Here is a 27,500-nt window from a genome sequence, read left to right as displayed (position 1 = left end):
AATGACTGAGGTAGATCCTGGTATTGTGCTGGAGATAATGACTGAGGTAGATCCTAGTATTGTGCTGAGATAATGACTGAGGTAGACCCTGGTATTGTGCTAGAGATAAGGACTGAGGTAGATCCTGGTATTGTGCTGGAGATAATGATTGAGGTAGATCCTGGTATTGTGCTGGAGATAATGATTGAGGTAGATCCTGGTATTGTGCTGGAGATAATGACTGAGGTAGATACTGGTATTGTGCTGAGATAATGACTGAGGTAGATCCTGGTATTGTGCTGAGATAATGACTATGGTAGACCCTGGTATTGTGCTGGAGATAATGACTGAGGTAGTTCCTGGTATTGTGCTGGAGATAATGACTGAGGTAGACCCTGGTATTGTGCTGGAGATAATGACTGAGGTATACCCTGGTATTGTGCTGAGATAATGACTCAGGTAGATCCTGGTATTGTGCTGAGATAATGACTGAGGTAGATCCTGGTATTGTGCTGAGATAATGACTGAGGTAGACCCTGGTATTGTGCTAGAGATAAGGACTGAGGTAGATCCTGGTATTGTGCTGGAGATAATGACTGAGGTAGACCCTGGTATTGTGCTGGAGATAATGACTGAGGTTTATCCTGGTATTGTGCTGAGATAATGACTATGTTAGACCCTGGTATTGTGCTGGAGATAATGACTAAGGTAGTTCCTGGTATTGTGCTGAGATAATGACTGAGGTAGATCCGGGTATTTTGCTGAGATAATGCCTGAGGTAGACCCTGTTATTGTGCTGGAGATAATGCCTGAGGTAGACCCTGGTATTGTGCTGGAGATAATGACTGAGGTAGACCCTGGTATTGTGCTGAGATAATGACTGAGGTAGATCCTGGTATTGTGCTGAGATAATGACTGAGGTAGATCCTGGTATTGTGCTGGAGATAATGACTGAGGTAGACCCTGGTATTGTGCTGAGATAATGACTCAGGTAGATCCTGGTATTGTGCTGAGATAATGACTGAGGTAGATCCTGGTATTGTGCTGAGATAATGACTGAGGTAGACCCTGGTATTGTGCTAGAGATAAGGACTGAGGTAGATCCTGGTATTGTGCTGGAGATAATGATTGAGGTAGATCCTGGTATTGTGCTGGAGATAATGATTGAGGTAGATCCTGGTATTGTGCTGGAGATAATGACTGAGGTAGACCCTGGTATTGTGCTGGAGATAATGACTGATGTTGACCCTGGTATTGTGCTGAGATAATGACTGAGGTAGACCCTGGTATTGTGCTGGAGATAATGACTGAGGTAGTTCCTGGTATTGTGCTGAGATAATGAAAGAGGTAGCTCCTGGTATTGTGCTGGAGATAATGACTGAGGTAGACCCTGGTATTGTGCTGAGATAATGACTGAGGTAGACCCTGGTATTGTGCTGGAGATAATGACTGAGGTAGACCCTGGTATTGTGCTGAGATAATGACTGAGGTAGATCCTGGTATTGTGCTGAGATAATGACTGAGGTAGATCCTGGTATTGTGCTGAGATAATGACTGAGGTAGATCCTGGTATTGTGCTGAGATAATGACTGAGGTAGATCCTGGTATTGTGCTGAGATAATGACTGAGGTAGATCCTGGTATTGTGCTGAGATAATGACTGAGGTAGATCCTGGTATTGTGCTGAGATAATGACTGAGGTAGATCCTGGTATTGTGCTGAGATAATGACTGAGGTAGATCCTGGTATTGTGCTGTAGATAATGACTGAGGTAGATCCTGGTATTGTGCTGTAGATAATGACTGAGGTAGATCCTGGTATTGTGCTGAGATAATGACTGAGGTAGATCCTGGTATTGTGCTAGAGATAATGACTGAGGTAGACCCTGGTATTGTGCTGGAGATAATGACTGAGGTAGATCCTGGTATTGTGCTGAGATAATGACTGAGGTAGATCCTGGTATTGTGCTGAGATAATGACTGAGGTAGATCCTGGTATTGTGCTGAGATAATGACTGAGGTAGACCCTGGTATTTTGCTGGAGATAATGACTGAGGTAAACCCTGGTATTGTGCTGAGATAATGACTGAGGTAGATCCTGGTATTGTGCTGGAGATAATGACTGAGGTAGACCCTGGTATTGTGCTGGAGATAATGACTGAGGTAGATCCTGGTATTGTGCTGGAGATAATGACTGAGGTAGATCCTGGTATTGTGCTGAGATAATGACTGAGGTAGATCCTGGTATTGTGCTAGAGATAATGACTGAGGTAGACCCTGGTATTGTGCTGGAGATAATGACTGAGGTAGACCCTGGTATTGTGCTGGAGATAATGACTGAGGTAGATCCTGGTATTGTGCTGAGATAATGACTGAGGTAGACCCTGGTATTGTGCTGAGATAATGACTGAGGTAGATCCCGGTATTGTGCTGAGATACTGCCTGAGGTAGATCCTGGTATTGTGCTGAGATAATGACTGAGGTAGACCCTGGTATTGTGCTGGAGATAATGACTGAGGTCTGTTAACCACTGTTCATTATGTAGTCTAATAACCACTCTGTTCATTATGTAGTCTAATAACCACTCTGTTCATTATGTAGTCTAATAACCACTCTGTTCATTATGTAGTCTAATAACCACTCTGTTCATTATGTAGTCTCATAACCACTCTGTTCAATATGTAGTCTAATAACCACTCTGTTCATTATGTAGTCTAATAACCACTCTGTTCATTATGTAGTCTGTTAACCACTCTGTTCATTATGTAGTCTAATAACCACTCTGTTCATTATGTAGTCTAATAACCACTCTGTTCATTATGTAGTCTAATAACCACTCTGTTCATTATGTAGTCTAATAACCACTCTGTTCATTATGTAGTCTAATAACCACTCTGTTCATTATGTAGTCTAATAACCACTCTGTTCATTATGTAGTCTGTTAACCACTCTGTTCATTATGTAGTCTGTTAACCACTCTGTTCATTATGTAGTCTAATAACCACTCTGTTCATTATGTAGTCTAATAACCACTCTGTTCATTATGTAGTCTAATAACCACTCTGTTCATTATGTAGTCTGTTAACCACTCTGTTCATTATATAGTCTAATAACCACTCTGTTCATTATGTAGTCTAATAACCACTCTGTTCATTATGTAGTCTAATAACCACTCTGTTCATTATGTAGTCTAATAACCACTCTGTTCATTATATAGTCTAATAACCACTCTGTTCATTATGTAGTCTAATAACCACTCTGTTCATTATGTAGTCTAATAACCACTCTGTTCAATATGTAGTCTCATAACCACTCTGTTCATTATTTGTCTAATAACCACTCTGTTCATTATGTAGTCTAATAACCACTCTGTTCATTATGTAGTCTAATAACCACTCTGTTCATTATGTAGTCTGTTAACCACTCTGTTCATTATGTAGTCTGTTAACCACTCTATTCATTATGTAGTCTGTTAACAACTCTGTTCATTATGTAGTCTGTTAACAACTCTGTTCATTATGTAGTCTAATAACCACTCTGTTCATTATGTAGTCTAATAACCACTCTATTCATTATGTAGTCTGTTAACAACTCTGTTCATTATGTAGTCTGTTAACAACTCTGTTCATTATGTAGTCTGTTAACCACTCTGTTCATTATGTAGTCTGTTAACAACTCTGTTCATTATGTAGTCTAATAACCACTCTGTTCATTATGTAGTCTGTTAACCACTCTATTCATTATGTAGTCTAATAACCACTCTGTTCATTATGTAGTCTGTTAACCACTCTGTTCATTATGTAGTCTGTTAACAACTCTGTTCATTATGTAGTCTAATAACCACTCTGTTCATTATGTAGTCTAATAACCACTCTGTTCATTATGTAGTCTGTTAACCACTCTGTTCATTATATAGTCTAATAACCACTCTGTTCATTATGTAGTCTAATAACCACTCTGTTCATTATGTAGTCTGTTAACCACTCTGTTCATTATGTAGTCTGTTAACAACTCTGTTCATTATGTAGTCTAATAACCACTCTGTTCATTATGTAGTCTGTTAACCACTCTATTCATTATGTAGTCTAATAACCACTCTGTTCATTATGTAGTCTGTTAACCACTCTGTTCATTATGTAGTCTGTTAACAACTCTGTTCATTATGTAGTCTAATAACCACTCTGTTCATTATGTAGTCTGTTAACCACTCTATTCATTATGTAGTCTAATAACCACTCTGTTCATTATGTAGTCTAATAACCACTCTGTTCATTATGTAGTCTGTTAACCACTCTATTCATTATGTAGTCTAATAACCACTCTGTTCATTATGTAGTCTGTTAACCACTCTGTTCATTATGTAGTCTGTTAACAACTCTGTTCATTATGTAGTCTAATAACCACTCTGTTCATTATGTAGTCTGTTAACCACTCTGTTCATTATGTAGTCTAATAACCACTCTGTTCATTATGTAGTCTAATAACCACTCTGTTCAATATGTAGTCTAATAACCACTCTGTTCATTATGTAGTCTAATAACCACTCTGTTCAATATGTAGTCTAATAACCACTCTGTTCATTATGTAGTCTAATAACCACTCTGTTCAATATGTAGTCTAATAACCACTCTGTTCATTATGTAGTCTAATAACCACTCTGTTCAATATGTAGTCTAATAACCACTCTGTTCATTATGTAGTCTAATAACCACTCTGTTCATTATGTAGTCTAATAACCACTCTGTTCATTATGTAGTCTAATAACCACTCTGTTCATTATGTAGTCTAATAACCACTCTGTTCATTATGTAGTCTGTTAACCACTCTGTTCATTATATAGTCTAATAACCACTCTGTTCATTATGTAGTCTAATAACCACTCTGTTCATTATGTAGTCTGTTAACCACTCTGTTCATTATGTAGTCTGTTAACAACTCTGTTCATTATGTAGTCTAATAACCACTCTGTTCATTATGTAGTCTGTTAACCACTCTATTCATTATGTAGTCTAATAACCACTCTGTTCATTATGTAGTCTGTTAACCACTCTGTTCATTATGTAGTCTGTTAACAACTCTGTTCATTATGTAGTCTAATAACCACTCTGTTCATTATGTAGTCTGTTAACCACTCTATTCATTATGTAGTCTAATAACCACTCTGTTCATTATGTAGTCTAATAACCACTCTGTTCATTATGTAGTCTGTTAACCACTCTATTCATTATGTAGTCTAATAACCACTCTGTTCATTATGTAGTCTGTTAACCACTCTGTTCATTATGTAGTCTGTTAACAACTCTGTTCATTACGTAGTCTAATAACCACTCTGTTCATTATGTAGTCTGTTAACCACTCTGTTCATTATGTAGTCTAATAACCACTCTGTTCATTATGTAGTCTAATAACCACTCTGTTCAATATGTAGTCTAATAACCACTCTGTTCATTATGTAGTCTAATAACCACTCTGTTCAATATGTAGTCTAATAACCACTCTGTTCATTATGTAGTCTAATAACCACTCTGTTCAATATGTAGTCTAATAACCACTCTGTTCATTATGTAGTCTAATAACCACTCTGTTCAATATGTAGTCTAATAACCACTCTGTTCATTATGTAGTCTAATAACCACTCTGTTCATTATGTAGTCTAATAACCACTCTGTTCATTATGTAGTCTAATAACCACTCTGTTCAATATGTAGTCTAATAACCACTCTGTTCATTATGTAGTCTGTTAACAACTCTGTTCATTATGTAGTCTAATAACCACTCTCTTCATTATGTAGTCTGTTAACCACTCTGTTCATTATGTAGTCTAATAACCACTCTCTTCATTATGTAGTCTAATAACCACTCTGTTCATTATATAGTCTGTTAACCACTCTGTTCATTATGTAGTCTAATAACCACTCTCTTCATTATGTAGTCTGTTAACCACTCTGTTCATTATGTAGTCTAATAACCACTCTGTTCATTATGTAGTCTAATAACCACTCTCTTCATTATGTAGTCTAATAACCACTCTGTTCATTATGTAGTCTAATAACCACTCTCTTCATTATGTAGTCTAATAACCACTCTCTTCATTATGTAGTCTAATAACCACTCTGTTCATTATGTAGTCTAATAACCACTCTGTTCATTATGTAGTCTAATAACCACTCTCTTCATTATGTAGTCTAATAACCACTCTCTTCATTATGTAGTCTAATAACCACTCTGTTCATTATGTAGTCTAATAACCACTCTCTTCATTATGTAGTCTGTTAACCACTCTGTTCATTATGTAGTCTAATAACCACTCTGTTCATTATGTAGTCTAATAACCACTCTCTTCATTATGTAGTCTAATAACCACTCTGTTCATTATGTAGTCTAATAACCACTCTCTTCATTATGTAGTCTAATAACCACTCTGTTCATTATGTAGTCTAATAACCACTCTGTTCATTATGTAGTCTAATAACCACTCTCTTCATTATGTAGTCTAATAACCACTCTCTTCATTATGTAGTCTAATAACCACTCTCTTCATTATGTAGTCTAATAACCACTCTCTTCATTATGTAGTCTAATAACCACTCTCTTCATTATGTAGTCTAATAACCACTCTCTTCATTATGTAGTCTGTTAACCACTCTCTTCATTATGTAGTCTAATAACCACTCTCTTCATTATGTAGTCTGTTAACCACTCTCTTCATTATGTAGTCTAATAACCACTCTCTTCATTATGTAGTCTAATAACCACTCTCTTCATTATGTAGTCTAATAACCACTCTGTTACTTTTAAAGATGCAGTCCTCAGTCTTTCCTACAGTAAAGGCCGTAACATTACTGGTTGTGAATGAATGCTTTTGCGGACACAAATGCATTTTGGCCATGCATGTTTCTCTGTGTCTGCTCTGCCCTGTCGCTCTTCGTGGCCTTGTTTTGTTTTAAAGCTATTTAAAACATGTCGGTCTGTCTAATATGGCCCCAACCTTGCTGTTTTGTCCGCTGGGAATGTTTTTAGGCATTAACAGAGATTGAGGAGTGCTGTTTTAAAATGCATCTGTCTTGACTATGTTCTCCTCGGCCTCCTTTCCCTTTTGCTCTATCACTGTCTCTCACTCTCTCTTCTCTCTCACTCTCTCTTCTCTCTCTCAACCCTCTCTCTCACTCTCTCTTCTCTCTCTCAACCCTCTCTGTTCTCTCTCTCAACACTCTCTCTTCTCACTCTCAACCCTCTCTCTTCTCTCTCTCAACCCTCTCTCTTCTCTCTCTCAACCCTCTCTGTTCTCTCTCTCAACCCTCTCTCTTCTCTCTCTCAACCCTCTCTCTTCTCTCTCTCAACCCTCTCTCTTCTCTCTCTCAACCCTCTCTCTTCTCTCTCTCAACACTCTCTCTTCTCTCTCTCAACCCTCTCTCTTCTCTCTCTCAACCCTCTCCTCCCTCCCTCTCCCCGCTCCCTGTCTGCAGGAAGGAGTTCTGTGAGCTGTGTATGGCTAAAGACAGACAGACCAACAAGGTATTTGTCTGTAAGAAGTTTCTCAAGAAGGACGGGAGGAAAGTACGCAAGGCTGCCAAGAATGAAATCCTGATCCTCAAAATGTACGTGATCCCCTGATGTACAGAGACACAGACCCACTCTCTGTTTAAATGATTATTTCCTCATGTACTGTATCTGAGTAGAAGTTGAAATTGTAGCAGCTAATAACAGAACATGTAATGCTATCCCTGAGGGTATAGCTACTGAGGCCCACAGTGTCGGACAGTTTTTGCTTCTCAGTTTTCTACAATGATGACAAACACTTCGTTTTCCAGGTCTTAATTTAAAGGAACAAACCAGCAGTCACTGCAGGGTACTTACGTATGATTTCAGTCACTTTCCTTTTTTTCATAATTTTTTCCCCCCCAAAATATTTGTGGTAGTTTAATCTTCCTCGTAACTCGTCGATTTTATTCTCCAAAGATTGCACGTTTGCTAGCAGAATGGAGGGAAGTGGGGGTTTATTCGATCGCCCAAGAATACTCAGAAGGCATCCCGACTTTCGGCCCCTCTTTCTCCGCCTCCTCTTCACGCAGATCACGGGGATCGGGCCTGTTCCCGAGGAATGACTACACTGTTGAAGCTAGAAACAGAAGCATTATGCTACACCCGTGATAACATCTGCAAAATATGTGTATTTGACCAGTAACATTTGATTTCATTTGAATGTGTTGGCATTAAAGTCCAAAAAGTGACTTTCTGACCAGTTCTACCATGGGCAAACACCTATGGCAGGTTTTGTTCAAATCAAAATGGGTACAGGCAGAAACTGATTGAAATCATAAGGAATGACTAGTTGTTTACTGGCTAGGGGAACTAAAACTAGCTGCAGGCCTCCAGGACGTACTGTAGTTAATATCGTTGACTGTTTATGAATCTCTCCTCCACTGGTTCCTGTTTCTGTGTCTGAATCTCTCCTCCACTGGTTCCTGTTTCTGTGTCTGAATCTCTCCTCCACTGGTTCCTGTTTCTGTGTCTGAATCTCTCCTCCGCTGGTTCCTGTGTCTGAATCTCTCCTCCACTGGTTCCTGTTTCTGTTTATGAATCTCTCTTTCGCTGGTTCCTGTTCCTGTGTCTGAATCTCTCCTCCACTGGTTCCTGTTTCTGTGTCTGAATCTCTCCTCCGCTGGTTCCTGTTTCTGTGTCTGAATCTCTCCTCCGCTGGTTCCTGTTCCTGTTTCTGAATCTCTCCTCCACTGGTTCCTGTTTCTGTGTCTGAATCTCTCCTCCGCTGGTTCCTGTGTCTGAATCTCTCCTCCACTGGTTCCTGTTTCTGTGTCTGAATCTCTCCTCCGCTGGTTCCTGTTCCTGTGTCTGAATCTCTCCTCCACTGGTTCCTGTTTCTGTGTCTGAATCTCTCCTCCACTGGTTCCTGTTTCTGTGTCTGAATCTCTCCTCTACTGGTTCCTGTTTCTGTTTATGAATCTCTCCTCCGCTGGTTCCTGTTTCTGTGTCTGAATCTCTCCTCCGCTGGTTCCTGTTTCTGTGTCTGAATCTCTCCTCCACTGGTTCCTGTTCCTGTGTCTGAATCTCTCCTCCACTGGTTCCTGTTTCTGTGTCTGAATCTCTCCTCCACTGGTTCCTGTTTCTGTGTCTGAATCTCTCCTCCACTGGTTCCTGTTTCTGTGTCTGAATCTCTCCTCCACTGGTTCCTGTTTCTGTGTCTGAATCTCTCCTCCGCTGGTTCCTGTTCCTGTTTCTGAATCTCTCCTCCACTGGTTCCTGTTTCTGTGTCTGAATCTCTCCTCCGCTGGTTCCTGTTTCTGTGTCTGAATCTCTCCTCCACTGGTTCCTGTTTCTGTTTATGAATCTCTCCTCCACTGGTTCCTGTTCCTGTGTCTGAATCTCTCCTCTACTGGTTCCTGTTTCTGTGTCTGAATCTCTCCTCTACTGGTTCCTGTTTCTGTGTCTGAATCTCTCCTCCACTGGTTCCTGTTTCTGTGTCTGAATCTCTCCTCTACTGGTTCCTGTTTCTGTGTCTGAATCTCTCCTCCACTGGTTCCTGTTTCTGTGTCTGAATCTCTCCTCCGCTGGTTCCTGTTTCTGTGTCTGAATCTCTCCTCCACTGGTTCCTGTTTCTGTGTCTGAATCTCTCCTCCGCTGGTTCCTGTGTCTGAATCTCTCCTCCACTGGTTCCTGTTTCTGTGTCTGAATCTCTCCTCCGCTGGTTCCTGTTCCTGTGTCTGAATCTCTCCTCCACTGGTTCCTGTTTCTGTGTCTGAATCTCTCCTCCACTGGTTCCTGTTTCTGTGTCTGAATCTCTCCTCTACTGGTTCCTGTTTCTGTTTATGAATCTCTCCTCCGCTGGTTCCTGTTTCTGTGTCTGAATCTCTCCTCCGCTGGTTCCTGTTTCTGTGTCTGAATCTCTCCTCCACTGGTTCCTGTTCCTGTGTCTGAATCTCTCCTCCACTGGTTCCTGTTCCTGTGTCTGAATCTCTCCTCCACTGGTTCCTGTTTCTGTGTCTGAATCTCTCCTCCACTGGTTCCTGTTTCTGTGTCTGAATCTCTCCTCCGCTGGTTCCTGTGTCTGAATCTCTCCTCCACTGGTTCCTGTTTCTGTTTATGAATCTCTCTTTCGCTGGTTCCTGTTCCTGTGTCTGAATCTCTCCTCCACTGGTTCCTGTTTCTGTGTCTGAATCTCTCCTCCGCTGGTTCCTGTTTCTGTGTCTGAATCTCTCCTCCGCTGGTTCCTGTTCCTGTTTCTGAATCTCTCCTCCACTGGTTCCTGTTTCTGTGTCTGAATCTCTCCTCCGCTGGTTCCTGTGTCTGAATCTCTCCTCCACTGGTTCCTGTTTCTGTGTCTGAATCTCTCCTCCGCTGGTTCCTGTTCCTGTGTCTGAATCTCTCCTCCACTGGTTCCTGTTTCTGTGTCTGAATCTCTCCTCCACTGGTTCCTGTTTCTGTGTCTGAATCTCTCCTCTACTGGTTCCTGTTTCTGTTTATGAATCTCTCCTCCGCTGGTTCCTGTTTCTGTGTCTGAATCTCTCCTCCGCTGGTTCCTGTTTCTGTGTCTGAATCTCTCCTCCACTGGTTCCTGTTCCTGTGTCTGAATCTCTCCTCCACTGGTTCCTGTTTCTGTGTCTGAATCTCTCCTCCACTGGTTCCTGTTTCTGTGTCTGAATCTCTCCTCCACTGGTTCCTGTTTCTGTGTCTGAATCTCTCCTCCACTGGTTCCTGTTTCTGTGTCTGAATCTCTCCTCCGCTGGTTCCTGTTCCTGTTTCTGAATCTCTCCTCCACTGGTTCCTGTTTCTGTGTCTGAATCTCTCCTCCGCTGGTTCCTGTTTCTGTGTCTGAATCTCTCCTCCACTGGTTCCTGTTTCTGTTTATGAATCTCTCCTCCACTGGTTCCTGTTCCTGTGTCTGAATCTCTCCTCTACTGGTTCCTGTTTCTGTGTCTGAATCTCTCCTCTACTGGTTCCTGTTTCTGTGTCTGAATCTCTCCTCCACTGGTTCCTGTTTCTGTGTCTGAATCTCTCCTCTACTGGTTCCTGTTTCTGTGTCTGAATCTCTCCTCCACTGGTTCCTGTTTCTGTGTCTGAATCTCTCCTCTACTGGTTCCTGTTTCTGTGTCTGAATCTCTCCTCCACTGGTTCCTGTTTCTGTGTCTGAATCTCTCCTCCGCTGGTTCCTGTGTCTGAATCTCTCCTCCACTGGTTCCTGTTTCTGTGTCTGAATCTCTCCTCCGCTGGTTCCTGTTCCTGTGTCTGAATCTCTCCTCCACTGGTTCCTGTTTCTGTGTCTGAATCTCTCCTCCACTGGTTCCTGTTTCTGTGTCTGAATCTCTCCTCTACTGGTTCCTGTTTCTGTTTATGAATCTCTCCTCCGCTGGTTCCTGTTTCTGTGTCTGAATCTCTCCTCCGCTGGTTCCTGTTTCTGTGTCTGAATCTCTCCTCCACTGGTTCCTGTTCCTGTGTCTGAATCTCTCCTCCACTGGTTCCTGTTTCTGTGTCTGAATCTCTCCTCCACTGGTTCCTGTTTCTGTGTCTGAATCTCTCCTCCACTGGTTCCTGTTTCTGTGTCTGAATCTCTCCTCCACTGGTTCCTGTTTCTGTGTCTGAATCTCTCCTCCGCTGGTTCCTGTTCCTGTTTCTGAATCTCTCCTCCACTGGTTCCTGTTTCTGTGTCTGAATCTCTCCTCCGCTGGTTCCTGTTTCTGTGTCTGAATCTCTCCTCCACTGGTTCCTGTTTCTGTTTATGAATCTCTCCTCCACTGGTTCCTGTTCCTGTGTCTGAATCTCTCCTCTACTGGTTCCTGTTTCTGTGTCTGAATCTCTCCTCTACTGGTTCCTGTTTCTGTGTCTGAATCTCTCCTCCACTGGTTCCTGTTTCTGTGTCTGAATCTCTCCTCTACTGGTTCCTGTTTCTGTGTCTGAATCTCTCCTCCACTGGTTCCTGTTTCTGTGTCTGAATCTCTCCTCCACTGGTTCCTGTTTCTGTGTCTGAATCTCTCCTCCACTGGTTCCTGTTTCTGTGTCTGAATCTCTCCTCCACTGGTTCCTGTTTCTGAATCTCTCCTCCACTGGTTCCTGTTCCTGTGTCTGAATCTCTCCTCCACTGGTTCCTGTTCCTGTGTCTGAATCTCTCCTCCGCTGGTTCCTGTTTCTGTGTCTGAATCTCTCCTCCGCTGGTTCCTGTTTCTGTTTCTGAATCTCTCCTCCACTGGTTCCTGTTTCTGTGTCTGAATCTCTCCTCCGCTGGTTCCTGTTTCTGTGTCTGAATCTCTCCTCCACTGGTTCCTGTTTCTGTGTCTGAATCTCTCCTCCGCTGGTTCCTGTTCCTGTGTCTGAATCTCTCCTCCACTGGTTCCTGTTTCTGTGTCTGAATCTCTCCTCCACTGGTTCCTGTTCTTGTTTCTGAATCTCTCCTCCACTGTTTCCTGTTCCTGTTTCTGAATCTCTCCTCCACTGGTTCCTGTTCCTGTTTCTGAATCTCTCCTCCACTGGTTCCTGTTCCTGTGTCTGAATCTCTCCTCCACTGGTTCCTGTTTCTGTGTCTGAATCTCTCCTCCACTGGTTCCTGTTTCTGTGTCTGAATCTCTCCTCTACTGGTTCCTGTTTCTGTTTATGAATCTCTCCTCCGCTGGTTCCTGTTTCTGTGTCTGAATCTCTCCTCCGCTGGTTCCTGTTTCTGTGTCTGAATCTCTCCTCCACTGGTTCCTGTTCCTGTGTCTGAATCTCTCCTCCACTGGTTCCTGTTTCTGTGTCTGAATCTCTCCTCCACTGGTTCCTGTTTCTGTGTCTGAATCTCTCCTCCACTGGTTCCTGTTTCTGTGTCTGAATCTCTCCTCCACTGGTTCCTGTTTCTGTGTCTGAATCTCTCCTCCGCTGGTTCCTGTTCCTGTTTCTGAATCTCTCCTCCACTGGTTCCTGTTTCTGTGTCTGAATCTCTCCTCCGCTGGTTCCTGTTTCTGTGTCTGAATCTCTCCTCCACTGGTTCCTGTTTCTGTTTATGAATCTCTCCTCCACTGGTTCCTGTTCCTGTGTCTGAATCTCTCCTCTACTGGTTCCTGTTTCTGTGTCTGAATCTCTCCTCTACTGGTTCCTGTTTCTGTGTCTGAATCTCTCCTCCACTGGTTCCTGTTTCTGTGTCTGAATCTCTCCTCTACTGGTTCCTGTTTCTGTGTCTGAATCTCTCCTCCACTGGTTCCTGTTTCTGTGTCTGAATCTCTCCTCCACTGGTTCCTGTTTCTGTGTCTGAATCTCTCCTCCACTGGTTCCTGTTTCTGTGTCTGAATCTCTCCTCCACTGGTTCCTGTTTCTGAATCTCTCCTCCACTGGTTCCTGTTCCTGTGTCTGAATCTCTCCTCCACTGGTTCCTGTTCCTGTGTCTGAATCTCTCCTCCGCTGGTTCCTGTTTCTGTGTCTGAATCTCTCCTCCGCTGGTTCCTGTTTCTGTTTCTGAATCTCTCCTCCACTGGTTCCTGTTTCTGTGTCTGAATCTCTCCTCCGCTGGTTCCTGTTTCTGTGTCTGAATCTCTCCTCCACTGGTTCCTGTTTCTGTGTCTGAATCTCTCCTCCGCTGGTTCCTGTTCCTGTGTCTGAATCTCTCCTCCACTGGTTCCTGTTTCTGTGTCTGAATCTCTCCTCCACTGGTTCCTGTTCTTGTTTCTGAATCTCTCCTCCACTGTTTCCTGTTCCTGTTTCTGAATCTCTCCTCCACTGGTTCCTGTTCCTGTTTCTGAATCTCTCCTCCACTGGTTCCTGTTTCTGTTTATGAATCTCTCCTCCGCTGGTTCCTGTTTCTGTGTCTGAATCTCTCCTCCACTGGTTCCTGTTCCTGTGTCTGAATATCTCCTCCACTGGTTCCTGTTCCTGTGTCTGAATCTCTCCTCCACTGGTTCCTGTTTCTGTGTCTGAATCTCTCCTCCGCTGGTTCCTGTTCCTGTGTCTGAATCTCTCCTCCGCTGGTTCCTGTTTCTGTGTCTGAATCTCTCCTCCACTGGTTCCTGTGTCTGAATCTCTCCTCCACTGGTTCTTGTTTCTGTGTCTGAATCTCTCCTCCACTTTTTCCTGTTCCTGTGTCTGAATCTCTCCTCCACTGGTTCCTGTTTCTGTGTCTGAATCTCTCCTCCGCTGGTTCCTGTTTCTGTGTCTGAATCTCTCCTCCACTGGTTCCTGTTTCTGTGTCTGAATCTCTCCTCCACTGGTTCCTGTTCCTGTGTCTGAATCTCTCCTCCACTGGTTCCTGTTTCTGTGTCTGAATCTCTCCTCCACTGGTTCCTGTTCCTGTGTCTGAATCTCTCCTCCACTGGTTCCTGTTTCTGTGTCTGAATCTCTCCTCCACTGGTTCCTGTTTCTGTGTCTGAATCTCTCCTCCACTGGTTCCTGTTTCTGTGTCTGAATCTCTCCTCCGCTGGTTCCTGTTCCTGTGTCTGAATCTCTCCTCCACTGGTTCCTGTTTCTGTGTTTGAATCTCTCCTACACTGGTTCCTGTTCCTGTGTCTGAATCTCTCCTCCACTGGTTCCTGTTTCTGTGTCTGAATCTCTCCTCCGCTGGTTCCTGTTCCTGTTTCTGAATCTCTCCTCCACTGGTTCCTGTTTCTGTGTCTGAATCTCTCCTCCGCTGGTTCCTGTTTCTGTGTCTGAATCTCTCCTCTACTGGTTCCTGTTTCTGTGTCTGAATCGCTCCTCCGCTGGTTCCTGTTCCTGTTTCTGAATCTCTCCTCCACTGGTTCCTGTTTCTGTGTCTGAATCTCTCCTCCACTGGTTCCTGTTTCTGTGTCTGAATCTCTCCTCCGCTGGTTCCTGTTTCTGTGTCTGAATCTCTCCTCCACTGGTTCCTGTTTCTGTGTCTGAATCTCTCCTCCACTGGTTCCTGTTTCTGTGTCTGAATCTCTCCTCCGCTGGTTCCTGTTCCTGTGTCTGAATCTCTCCTCCACTGGTTCCTGTTTCTGTGTCTGAATCACTCCTCCGCTGGTTCCTGTTTCTGTGTCTGAATCTCTCCTCCGCTGGTTCCTGTTCCTGTGTCTGAATCTCTCCTCCACTGGTTCCTGTTTCTGTGTCTGAATCTCTCCTCCGCTGGTTCCTGTTTCTGTGTCTGAATCTCTCCTCCACTGGTTCCTGTTCCTGTGTCTGAATCTCTCCTCCGCTGGTTCCTGTTTCTGTGTCTGAATCTCTCCTCCACTGGTTCCTGTTTCTGTGTCTGAATCTCTCCTCCACTGGTTCCTGTTTCTGTGTCTGAATCTCTCCTCCACTGGTTCCTGTGTCTGAATCTCTCCTCCACTGGTTCCTGTTTCTGTGTCTGAATCTCTCCTCCACTGGTTCCTGTTCCTGTTTCTGAATCTCTCCTCCACTGGTTCCTGTTCCTGTTTCTGAATCTCTCTCCTCCACTGGTTCCTGTTCCTGTTTCTGAATCTCTCCTCCACTGGTTCCTGTTTCTGTTTATGAATCTCTCCTCCGCTGGTTCCTGTTTCTGTGTCTGAATCTCTCCTCCACTGGTTCCTGTTTCTGTGTCTGAATCTCTCCTCCACTGGTTCCTGTTTCTGTGTCTGAATCTCTCCTCCACTGGTTCCTGTTTCTGTGTCTGAATCTCTCCTCCACTGGTTCCTGTTCCTGTGTCTGAATCTCTCCTCTACTGGTTCCTGTTTCTGTGTCTGAATCTCTCCTCCACTGGTTCCTGTTTCTGTGTCTGAATCTCTCCTCCACTGGTTCCTGTTTCTGTGTCTGAATCTCTCCTCCACTGGTTCCTGTGTCTGAATCTCTCCTCCACTGGTTCCTGTTTCTGTGTCTGAATCTCTCCTCCACTGGTTCCTGTTCCTGTTTCTGAATCTCTCCTCCACTGGTTCCTGTTCCTGTGTCTGAATCTCTCCTCCGCTGGTTCCTGTTTCTGTTTATGAATCTCTCTTTCGCTGGTTCCTGTTCCTGTGTCTGAATCTCTCCTCCACTGGTTCCTGTTTCTGTGTCTGAATCTCTCCTCCACTGGTTCCTGTGTCTGAATCTCTCCTCCACTGGTTCCTGTTTCTGTGTCTGAATCTCTCCTCCACTGGTTCCTGTTTCTGTGTCTGAATCTCTCCTCCGCTGGTTCCTGTTCCTGTGTCTGAATCTCTCCTCCACTGGTTCCTGTTTCTGTGTCTGAATCTCTCCTCCGCTGGTTCCTGTTTCTGTTTATGAATCTCTCTTTCGCTGGTTCCTGTTCCTGTGTCTGAATCTCTCCTCCACTGGTTCCTGTTTCTGTGTCTGAATCTCTCCTCCACTGGTTCCTGTGTCTGAATCTCTCCTCCACTGGTTCCTGTTTCTGTGTCTGAATCTCTCCTCCACTGGTTCCTGTTTCTGTGTCTGAATCTCTCCTCCGCTGGTTCCTGTTCCTGTGTCTGAATCTCTCCTCCACTGGTTCCTGTTTCTGTGTCTGAATCTCTCCTCCGCTGGTTCCTGTTCCTGTGTCTGAATCTCTCCTCCACTGGTTCCTGTTTCTGTGTCTGAATCTCTCCTCCACTGGTTCCTGTTCCTGTGTCTGAATCTCTCCTCCACTGGTTCCTGTTCTTGTTTCTGAATCTCTCCTCCGCTGGTTCCTGTTTCTGTGTCTGAATCTCTCCTCCACTGGTTCCTGTTTCTGTGTCTGAATCTCTCCTCCACTGGTTCCTGTTTCTGTGTCTGAATCTCTCCTCCACTGGTTCCTGTTTCTGTGTCTGAATCTCTCCTCCGCTGGTTCCTGTTTCTGTTTATGAATCTCTCTTTCGCTGGTTCCTGTTCCTGTGTCTGAATCTCTCCTCCACTGGTTCCTGTTTCTGTGTCTGAATCTCTCCTCCACTGGTTCCTGTTTCTGTGTCTGAATCTCTCCTCCACTGGTTCCTGTTTCTGTGTCTGAATCTCTCCTCCACTGGTTCCTGTTTCTGTGTCTGATTCTCTCCTCCACTGGTTCCTGTTTCTGTGTCTGAATCTCTCCTCCGCTGGTTCCTGTTTCTGTGTCTGAATCTCTCCTCTACTGGTTCCTGTTTCTGTGTCTGAATCTCTCCTCCACTGGTTCCTGTTTCTGTTTATGAATCTCTCCTCCGCTGGTTCCTGTTTCTGTGTCTGAATCTCTCCTCTACTGGTTCCTGTTTCTGTGTCTGAATCTCTCCTCTACTGGTTCCTGTTTCTGTGTCTGAATCTCTCCTCCGCTGGTTCCTGTTCCTGTTTCTGAATCTCTCCTCCACTGGTTCCTGTTTCTGTGTCTGAATCTCTCCTCCGCTGGTTCCTGTTTCTGTGTCTGAATCTCTCCTCTACTGGTTCCTGTTTCTGTGTCTGAATCGCTCCTCCGCTGGTTCCTGTTCCTGTTTCTGAATCTCTCCTCCACTGGTTCCTGTTTCTGTGTCTGAATCTCTCCTCCACTGGTTCCTGTTTCTGTGTCTGAATCTCTCCTCCGCTGGTTCCTGTTTCTGTGTCTGAATCTCTCCTCCACTGGTTCCTGTTTCTGTGTCTGAATCTCTCCTCCACTGGTTCCTGTTTCTGTGTCTGAATCTCTCCTCCGCTGGTTCCTGTTCCTGTGTCTGAATCTCTCCTCCACTGGTTCCTGTTTCTGTGTCTGAATCACTCCTCCGCTGGTTCCTGTTTCTGTGTCTGAATCTCTCCTCCGCTGGTTCCTGTTCCTGTGTCTGAATCTCTCCTCCACTGGTTCCTGTTTCTGTGTCTGAATCTCTCCTCCGCTGGTTCCTGTTTCTGTGTCTGAATCTCTCCTCCACTGGTTCCTGTTCCTGTGTCTGAATCTCTCCTCCGCTGGTTCCTGTTTCTGTGTCTGAATCTCTCCTCCACTGGTTCCTGTTTCTGTGTCTGAATCTCTCCTCCACTGGTTCCTGTTCCTGTGTCTGAATCTCTCCTCTACTGGTTCCTGTTTCTGTGTCTGAATCTCTCCTCCACTGGTTCCTGTTTCTGTGTCTGAATCTCTCCTCCACTGGTTCCTGTTTCTGTTTCTGAATCTCTCCTCCACTGGTTCCTGTGTCTGAATCTCTCCTCCACTGGTTCCTGTTTCTGTGTCTGAATCTCTCCTCCACTGGTTCCTGTTCCTGTTTCTGAATCTCTCCTCCACTGGTTCCTGTTCCTGTGTCTGAATCTCTCCTCCGCTGGTTCCTGTTTCTGTTTATGAATCTCTCTTTCGCTGGTTCCTGTTCCTGTGTCTGAATCTCTCCTCCACTGGTTCCTGTTTCTGTGTCTGAATCTCTCCTCCACTGGTTCCTGTGTCTGAATCTCTCCTCCACTGGTTCCTGTTTCTGTGTCTGAATCTCTCCTCCACTGGTTCCTGTTTCTGTGTCTGAATCTCTCCTCCGCTGGTTCCTGTTCCTGTGTCTGAATCTCTCCTCCACTGGTTCCTGTTTCTGTGTCTGAATCTCTCCTCCGCTGGTTCCTGTTTCTGTTTATGAATCTCTCTTTCGCTGGTTCCTGTTCCTGTGTCTGAATCTCTCCTCCACTGGTTCCTGTTTCTGTGTCTGAATCTCTCCTCCACTGGTTCCTGTGTCTGAATCTCTCCTCCACTGGTTCCTGTTTCTGTGTCTGAATCTCTCCTCCACTGGTTCCTGTTTCTGTGTCTGAATCTCTCCTCCGCTGGTTCCTGTTCCTGTGTCTGAATCTCTCCTCCACTGGTTCCTGTTTCTGTGTCTGAATCTCTCCTCCGCTGGTTCCTGTTCCTGTGTCTGAATCTCTCCTCCACTGGTTCCTGTTTCTGTGTCTGAATCTCTCCTCCACTGGTTCCTGTTCCTGTGTCTGAATCTCTCCTCCACTGGTTCCTGTTCTTGTTTCTGAATCTCTCCTCCGCTGGTTCCTGTTTCTGTGTCTGAATCTCTCCTCCACTGGTTCCTGTTTCTGTGTCTGAATCTCTCCTCCACTGGTTCCTGTTTCTGTGTCTGAATCTCTCCTCCACTGGTTCCTGTTTCTGTGTCTGAATCTCTCCTCCGCTGGTTCCTGTTTCTGTTTATGAATCTCTCTTTCGCTGGTTCCTGTTCCTGTGTCTGAATCTCTCCTCCACTGGTTCCTGTTTCTGTGTCTGAATCTCTCCTCCACTGGTTCCTGTTTCTGTGTCTGAATCTCTCCTCCACTGGTTCCTGTTTCTGTGTCTGAATCTCTCCTCCACTGGTTCCTGTTTCTGTGTCTGATTCTCTCCTCCACTGGTTCCTGTTTCTGTGTCTGAATCTCTCCTCCGCTGGTTCCTGTTTCTGTGTCTGAATCTCTCCTCTACTGGTTCCTGTTTCTGTGTCTGAATCTCTCCTCCACTGGTTCCTGTTTCTGTTTATGAATCTCTCCTCCGCTGGTTCCTGTTTCTGTGTCTGAATCTCTCCTCTACTGGTTCCTGTTTCTGTGTCTGAATCTCTCCTCTACTGGTTCCTGTTTCTGTGTCTGAATCTCTCCTCCGCTGGTTCCTGTTTCTGTGTCTGAATCTCTCCTCTACTGGTTCCTGTTTCTGTGTCTGAATCTCTCCTCCACTGGTTCCTGTTTCTGTTTATGAATCTCTCCTCCGCTGGTTCCTGTTTCTGTGTCTGAATCTCTCCTCCACTGGTTCCTGTTCCTGTGTCTGAATCTCTCCTCCGCTGGTTCCTGTTTCTGTGTCTGAATCTCTCCTCCACTGGTTCCTGTTTCTGTGTCTGAATCTCTCCTCTACTGGTTCCTGTTTCTGTGTCTGAATCTCTCCTCCACTGGTTCCTGTTTCTGTGTCTGAATCTCTCCTCCACTGGTTCCTGTTTCTGTGTCTGAATCTCTCCTCCACTGGTTCCTGTTTCTGTGTCTGAATCTCTCCTCTACTGGTTCCTGTTTCTGTGTCTGAATCTCTCCTCCACTGGTTCCTGTTTCTGTTTATGAATCTCTCCTCCGCTGGTTCCTGTTTCTGTGTCTGAATCTCTCCTCCACTGGTTCCTGTTCCTGTGTCTGAATCTCTCTTTCACTGGTTCCTGTTTCTGTGTCTGAATCTCTCCTCCACTGGTTCCTGTTCCTGTGTCTGAATCTCTCCTCCACTGGTTCCTGTTTCTGTTTATGAATCTCTCCTCCGCTGGTTCCTGTTCCTGTGTCTGAATCTCTCCTCTGCCTGTTCCAGGGTCAACCATCCAAACATCCTGCAACTGATCGACACGTTCGAGACGCGGAAAGAGTTCTTCATCATCCAGGAGCTGTGAGTAGAGGGGGGGTACCTGTGGCTATACGGCCAGATAATACAGAGTACTACCTCATCCAGGAGCTGTGAGTAGAGGGGGGGGGGGGGTACAGGTGGCTATACGGCCAGATAATACAGAGTACTACCTCATCCAGGAGCTGTGAGTAGAGGGGGGGGGCTACAGGTGGCTATACGGCCAGATAATACAGAGTACTACCTCATCCAGGAGCTGTGAGTAGAGGTGGGGGGGGGGGGGGCTACAGGTGGCTATACGGCCAGATAATACAGAGTACTACCTCATCCAGGAGCTGTGAGTAGAGGGGGGGGGGGGGGGGTACAGGTGGCTATACGGCCAGATAATACAGAGTACTACCTCATCCAGGAGCTGTGAGTAGAGAGGGGGGGGGGGGGTACAGGTGGCTATACGGCCAGATAATACAGAGTACTACCTCATCCAGGAGCTGTGAGTAGAGGGGGGGGGGCTACAGGTGGCTACACGGCCAGATAATACAGAGTACTACCTCATCCAGGAGCTGTGAGTAGAGGGGGGGGCTACAGGTGGCTACACGGCCAGATAATACAGAGTACTACCTCATCCAGGAGCTGTGAGTAGAGGGGGGGGGGGGGGGGTACAGGTGGCTATACGGCCAGATAATACAGAGTACTACCTCATCCAGGAGCTGTGAGTAGAGGGGGGGGGTACAGGTGGCTATACGGCCAGATAATACAGAGTACTACCTCATCCAGGAGCTGTGAGTAGAGGGGGGGGGGGGTACAGGTGGCTATACGGCCAGATAATACAGAGTACTACCTCATCCAGGAGCTGTGAGTAGAGGGGGGGGTACAGGTGGCTATACGGCCAGATAATACAGAGTACTACCTCATCCAGGAGCTGTGAGTAGAGGGGGGGGGGGGGGGGGGTACAGGTGGCTATACGGCCAGATAATACAGATACTACCTCATCCAGGAGCTGTGAGTAGAGGGGGGGGGGGCTAGTAACATTATAATTATTTCATAATACTGATGAAGAATCAGCTGCTAGACTAGAGAGATATTACCTCCTACGGCTGCAAATATAGAGGCGGCTTATTTTTAATATTTACCCAATAAACATGGAACTAAAATCACAGATTTGGCACATCATTGTATCATGACACAAGGCGAGACCCAGATGCAGACACAGGAGTATTACAATATTTATTAATCCAAAAGGGGAAGGCAAGAGAGTGGTCGTGGACAGGCAAAAGGGTCAAAACTAGTTCAGAGTCCAAAAGGTACCGACGGGCAGACAGGATCACGGTCAGGGCAGGCAGGATGATCAGGCAGGCGGGAAAGTAGTCCAGAGTCAGGCAGGGGTCAAAACCGGGAAGACTATCAATAAGAGAATAGCAAAAGGAGTACGGGAAGAACACGCTGGTTGACTTGACTAACATACAACACGAACTGGCACAGAGAGACAGGAAACACAGGGATAAATACACTGGTACAGAGAGACAGGAAACACAGGGATAAATACACTGGTACAGAGAGAGACAGGAAACACAGGGATAAATACACTGGTACAGAGAGACAGGAAACACAGGGATAAATACACTGGTACAGAGAGACAGGAAACACAGGGATAAATACACTGGTACAGAGAGACAGGAAACACAGGGATAAATACACTGGTACAGAGAGACAGGAAACACAGGGATAAATACACCGTTACAGAGAGACAGGAAACACAGGGATAAATACACTGGTACAGAGAGACAGGAAACACAGGGATAAATACACTGGCACAGAGAGACAGGAAACACAGGGATAAATACACTGGCACAGAGAGACAGGAAACACAGGGATAAATACACTGGTACAGAGAGAGACAGGAAACACAGGGATAAATACACTGGTACAGAGAGACAGGAAACACAGGGATAAATACACTGGTACAGAGAGACAGGAAACACAGGGATAAATACACTGGTACAGAGAGACAGGAAACACAGGGATAAATACACTGGTACAGAGAGACAGGAAACACAGGGATAAATACACCGTTACAGAGAGACAGGAAACACAGGGATAAATACACTGGTACAGAGAGACAGGAAACACAGGGATAAATACACTGGCACAGAGAGACAGGAAACACAGGGATAAATACACTGGCACAGAGAGACAGGAAACACAGGGATAAATACACTGGCACAGAGAGACAGGAAACACAGGGATAAATACACTGGTACAGAGAGACAGGAAACACAGGGATAAATACACCGTTACAGAGAGACAGGAAAAACAGGGATAAATACACTGGTACAGAGAGACAGGAAACACAGGGATAAATACACTGGTACAGAGAGACAGGAAACACAGGGATAAATACACTGGGACAGGGAGACAGGAAACACAGGGATAAATACACCGTTACAGAGAGACAGGAAAAACAGGGATAAATACACTGGTACAGAGAGACAGGAAACACAGGGATAAATACACTGGCCCAGAGAGACAGGAAACACAGGGATAAATACACTGGTACAGAGAGACAGGAAACACAGGGATAAATACACTGGTACAGAGAGACAGGAAACACAGGGATAAATACACCGTTACAAAGAGACAGGAAACACAGGGATAAATACACTGGTACAGAGAGACAGGAAACACAGGGATAAATACACCGGTACAGAGAGACAGGAAACACAGGGATAAATACACTGGTACAGAGAGACAGGAAACACAGGGATAAATACACTGGTACAGAGAGACAGGAAACACAGGGATAAATACACTGGTACAGACAGACAGGAAACACAGGGATAAATACACCGGTATAGAGAGACAGGAAACACAGGGATAAATACACCGGTATAGAGAGACAGGAAACACAGGGATAAATACACCGGTATAGAGAGACAGGAAACACAGGGATAAATACACTGGTACAGAGAGACAGGAAACACAGGGATAAATACACTGGTACAGAGAGACAGGAAACACAGGGATAAATACACTGGTACAGAGAGACAGGAAACACAGGGATAAATACACTGGTACAGAGAGACAGGAAACACAGGGATAAATACACTGGTACAGAGAGACAGGAAACACAGGGATAAATACACTGGTACAGAGAGACAGGAAACACAGGGATAAATACACCGGTACAGAGAGACAGGAAACACAGGGATAAAGACACTGGCCCAGAGAGACAGGAAACACAGGGATAAATACACTGGTACAGAGAGACAGGAAACACAGGGATAAATACACTGGTACAGAGAGACAGGAAACACTGGGATAAATACACCGTTACAGAGAGACAGGAAACACAGGGATAAATACACTGGTACAGAGAGACAGGAAACACGGGGATAAATACACTGGTACAGAGAGACAGGAAACACAGGGATAAATACACCGGTACAGAGAGACAGGAAACACACAGGGATAAATACGGTAGATTACGAGTGGTCTGAGGCGGTAGATTACGAGTGGTCTGAGGCGGTAGATTACGAGTGGTCTGAGGCGTTAGATTACGAGTGGTCTGAGACGGTAGATTACGAGTGGTCTGAGACGGTAGATTACGAGTGGTCTGAGGCATTAGATACAGAGTGGTCTGAGGGAGGCGTTAAATTACGAGTGGTCTAAGGCGGTAGATTACGAGTAGTCTGAGGCGGTAGATTACGAGTGGTCTGAGACGGTAGATTACGAGTGGTCTGAGGCGTTAGATTACGAGTGGTCTGAGGCGTTAGATTACGAGTGGTCTGAGGCGTTAGATTACGAGTGGTCTGAGACGGTAGATTACGAGTGGTCTGAGGCGTTAGATTACGAGTGGTCTGAGGCGTTAGATTACGAGTGGTCTGGAGCGTTAGATTACGAGTGGTCTGAGGCGGTAGATTACGAGTGGTCTGAGGCGTTAGATTACGAGTGGTCTGAGGCGTTAGATTACGAGTGGTCTGAGGCGTTAGATTACGAGTGGTCTGGAGCGTTAGATTACGAGTGGTCTGAGGCGGTAGATTACGAGTGGTCTGAGACGGTAGATTACGAGTGGTCTGAGACGGTAGATTACGAGTGGTCTGAGACAGTAGATTACGAGTGGTCTGAGGCGTTAGATTACGAGTGGTCTGAGGCGTTAGATTACGAGTGGTCTGGAGCGGTAGATTACGAGTGGTCTGAGACGGTAGATTACGAGTGGTCTGAGACGGTAGATTACGAGTGGTCTGAGGCGGTAGATTACGAGTGCTCTGAGGCGGTAGATTACGAGTGGTCTGAGGCGGTAGATTACGAGTGGTCTGAGACGTTAGATTACGAGTGGTCTGAGACGGTAGATTACGAGTGGTCTGAGACGGTAGATTACGAGTGGTCTGAGACGGTAGATTACGAGTGGTCTGAGACGGTAGATTACGAGTGGTCTGAGGCGGTAGATTACGAGTGGTCTGAGGCAGTAGATTACGAGTGGTCTGAGGCGGTAGATTACGAGTGGTCTGAGGCGGTAGATTACGAGTGGTCTGAGGCGTTAGATTACGAGTGGTCTGAGACGGTAGATTACGAGTGGTCTGAGACGGTAGATTACGAGTGGTCTGAGGCGGTAGATTACGAGTGGTCTGAGACGGTAGATTACGAGTGGTTTGAGACGTTAGATTACGAGTGGTCTGAGGCGGTAGATTACGAGTGGTCTGAGACGGTAGATTACGAGTGGTCTGAGGCGGTAGATTACGAGTGGTCTGAGGCGGTAGATTACGAGTGGTCTGAGGCGGTAGATTACGAGTGGTCTGAGGCGGTAGATTACGAGTGGTCTGAGGCGGTAGATTACGAGTGGTCTGAGGCGGTAGATTACGAGTGGTCTGAGACGGTAGATTACGAGTGGTCTGAGACGGTAGATTACGAGTGGTCTGAGACGGTAGATTACGAGTGGTCTGAGGCGGTAGATTACGAGTGGTCTGAGACGGTAGATTACGAGTGGTCTGAGGCGGTAGATTACGAGTGGTCTGAGACGGTAGATTACGAGTGGTCTGAGACGGTAGATTACGAGTGGTCTGAGACGGTAGATTACGAGTGGTCTGAGACGGTAGATTACGACTGGTCTGAGGCGGTAGATTACGAGTGGTCTGAGACGGTAGATTACGAGTGGTCTGAGGCGGTAGATTACGAGTGGTCTGAGACGGTAGATTACGAGTGGTCTGAGACGGTAGATTACGAGGGGTCTGAGACGGTAGATTACGAGTGGTCTGAGACGGTAGATTACGAGTGGTCTGAGGCGGTAGATTACGAGTGGTCTGAGGCGGTAGATTACGAGTGGTCTGAGGCAGGCGTTAGATTACGAGTGGTCTGAGACGGTAGATTACGAGTGGTCTGAGACGGTAGATTACGAGTGGTCTGAGACGGTAGATTACGAGTGGTCTGAGACGTTAGATTACGAGTGGTCTGAGACGGTAGATTACGAGTGGTCTGAGACGGTAGATTACGAGTGGTCTGAGACGGTAGATTACGAGTGGTCTGAGACGGTAGATTACGAGTGGTCTGAGGCGTTAGATTACGAGTGGTCTGAGACGGTAGATTACGAGTGGTCTGAGACGGTAGATTACGAGTGGTCTGAGACGGTAGATTACGAGTGGTCTGAGACGGTAGATTACGAGTGGTCTGAGACGGTAGATTACGAGTGGTCTGATACGGTAGATTACGAGTGGTCTGAGGCGTTAGATTACGAGTGGTCTGAGACGGTAGATTACGAGTGGTCTGAGACGGTAGATTACGAGTGGTCTGAGGCGGTAGATTACGAGTGGTCTGAGGCGGTAGATTACGAGTGGTCTGAGGCGGTAGATTACGAGTGGTCTGAGGCGGTAGATTACGAGTGGTCTGAGGCGGTAGATTACGAGTGGTCTGAGACGGTAGATTACGAGTGGTCTGAGACGGTAGATTACGAGTGGTCTGAGACGGTAGATTACGAGTGGTCTGAGACGGTAGATTACGAGTGGTCTGAGACGGTAGATTACGAGTGGTCTGAGGCGGTAGATTACGAGTGGTCTGAGACGGTAGATTACGAGTGGTCTGAGACGGTAGATTACGAGTGGTCTGAGACGGTAGATTACGAGTGGTCTGAGACGGTAGATTACGAGTGGTCTGAGACGGTAGATTACGAGTGTACGACAACATTAATAAAGATGGTTCTTGGGAAACAGCTCAGAGATTTAACGATGCTCCTTCGGAGGCTTTTGAGAAACCAGGCCCTGGTCTGTTCTGTTTTCATCCCATTTCTTATGGGAAACCAGGCCCTGGTCTGTCCCTCTCTCTCTGTCCCTCTCTCTCTCTCTCTCTCTCTCTGTCCCTCTCTCTCTCTCTCTCTCTCTCTGTCCCTCTCTCTCTGTCCCTCTCTCTCTGTCTCTCTCTCTCTCTCTTTCTCTCTGTCCCTCTCTCTCTGTCCCTCTCTCTCTGTCCCTCTCTCTCTGTCCCTCTCTCTCTGTCCCTCTCTCTCTCTCTCTCTCTCTCTTTCTCTCTGTCCCTCTCTCTCTGTCCCCCTCTCTCTGTCCCTCTCTCTCTGTCCCTCTCTCTCTGTCCCTCTCTCTCTCTCTCTCTCTCTCTTTCTCTCTGTCCCTCTCTCTCTGTCCCTCTCTCTCTGTCCCTCTCTCTCTGTCTCTCTCTCTCTGTCCCTCTCTCTCTGTCTCTCTCTCTCTCTCTCTCTCTGTCCCTCTCTCTCTGTCTCTCTCTCTCTGTCCCTCTCTCTCTGTCTCTCTCTCTCTCTCTCTCTCTGTCCCTCTCTCTCTCTCTCTCTCTCTCTCTCTCTCTCTCTCTCTCTCTCTCTCTCTCTCTCTGTCCCTCTCTCTCTGTCCCTCTCTCTCTGTCCCTCTCTCTCTGTCCATCTAAGAGATACAGCAACAAGTCTGGCTGGAAATACCATCAAAATTGATGAGGCAGAGTAACAATGATTATTAAAAATCATACGGCATGACTTGTCCACACACACACACACACACACACACACACACACACACACACACACACACACACACACACACACACACACACACACACACACACTTTTTTAATCAAGTAGTTTACAGAAATGATAGAGTCTAATAGCTCATTGGGTTAGCTCTTGGCTCTTATTGGATAGCTGTGATTGCTTTAAACATTTGTTTGAAACAGATTGCTATGGGATATATAAAACAGGACACTAATGATGAGAGAGAGACCAGTGAGCCGTTGGACCAGGGGTAATGAGAGAGACACCAGGGGTAATGAGAGAGAGACCAGAGAGCCGTTGGACCAGGGGTAATGAGAGAGAGACCAGGGGTAATGAGAGAGAGACCAGAGAGCCGTTGGACCATGGGTAATGAGAGAGAGAGCAGGGATCTGTTGGACCAGGGGTACTGAGAGAGACACCAGGGGTAATGAGAGAGAGACCAGGGAGCCTTTGGACCAGGGGTAATGAGAGAGACACCAGGGGTA

At 45.8% G+C, this 27,500-nt stretch overlaps 1 protein-coding gene across 1 annotated transcript in view; it reads left to right on the top strand.

The window, feature by feature from the left end:
- Positions 1-27,500, top strand: part of LOC139543168 (uncharacterized) — a 132,958-nt gene that overhangs the window by 81,540 nt on the left and 23,918 nt on the right. The window contains exons 3-4 of the mRNA XM_071349418.1: positions 7,444-7,575; positions 20,007-20,081. Coding sequence (XP_071205519.1) covers positions 7,444-7,575; positions 20,007-20,081 — 207 coding nt within the window. The remainder of the gene's footprint in view (positions 1-7,443; positions 7,576-20,006; positions 20,082-27,500) is intronic.

The sequence above is a fragment of the Salvelinus alpinus genome, chromosome 17 (genome assembly GCF_045679555.1).
Source record: "Salvelinus alpinus chromosome 17, SLU_Salpinus.1, whole genome shotgun sequence".
NCBI classification, from domain to species: Eukaryota; Metazoa; Chordata; class Actinopteri; order Salmoniformes; family Salmonidae; genus Salvelinus; species Salvelinus alpinus.
Note: the sequence above shows the minus strand (reverse complement) of the source record. Positions and strands in the feature narration are given on the sequence as shown.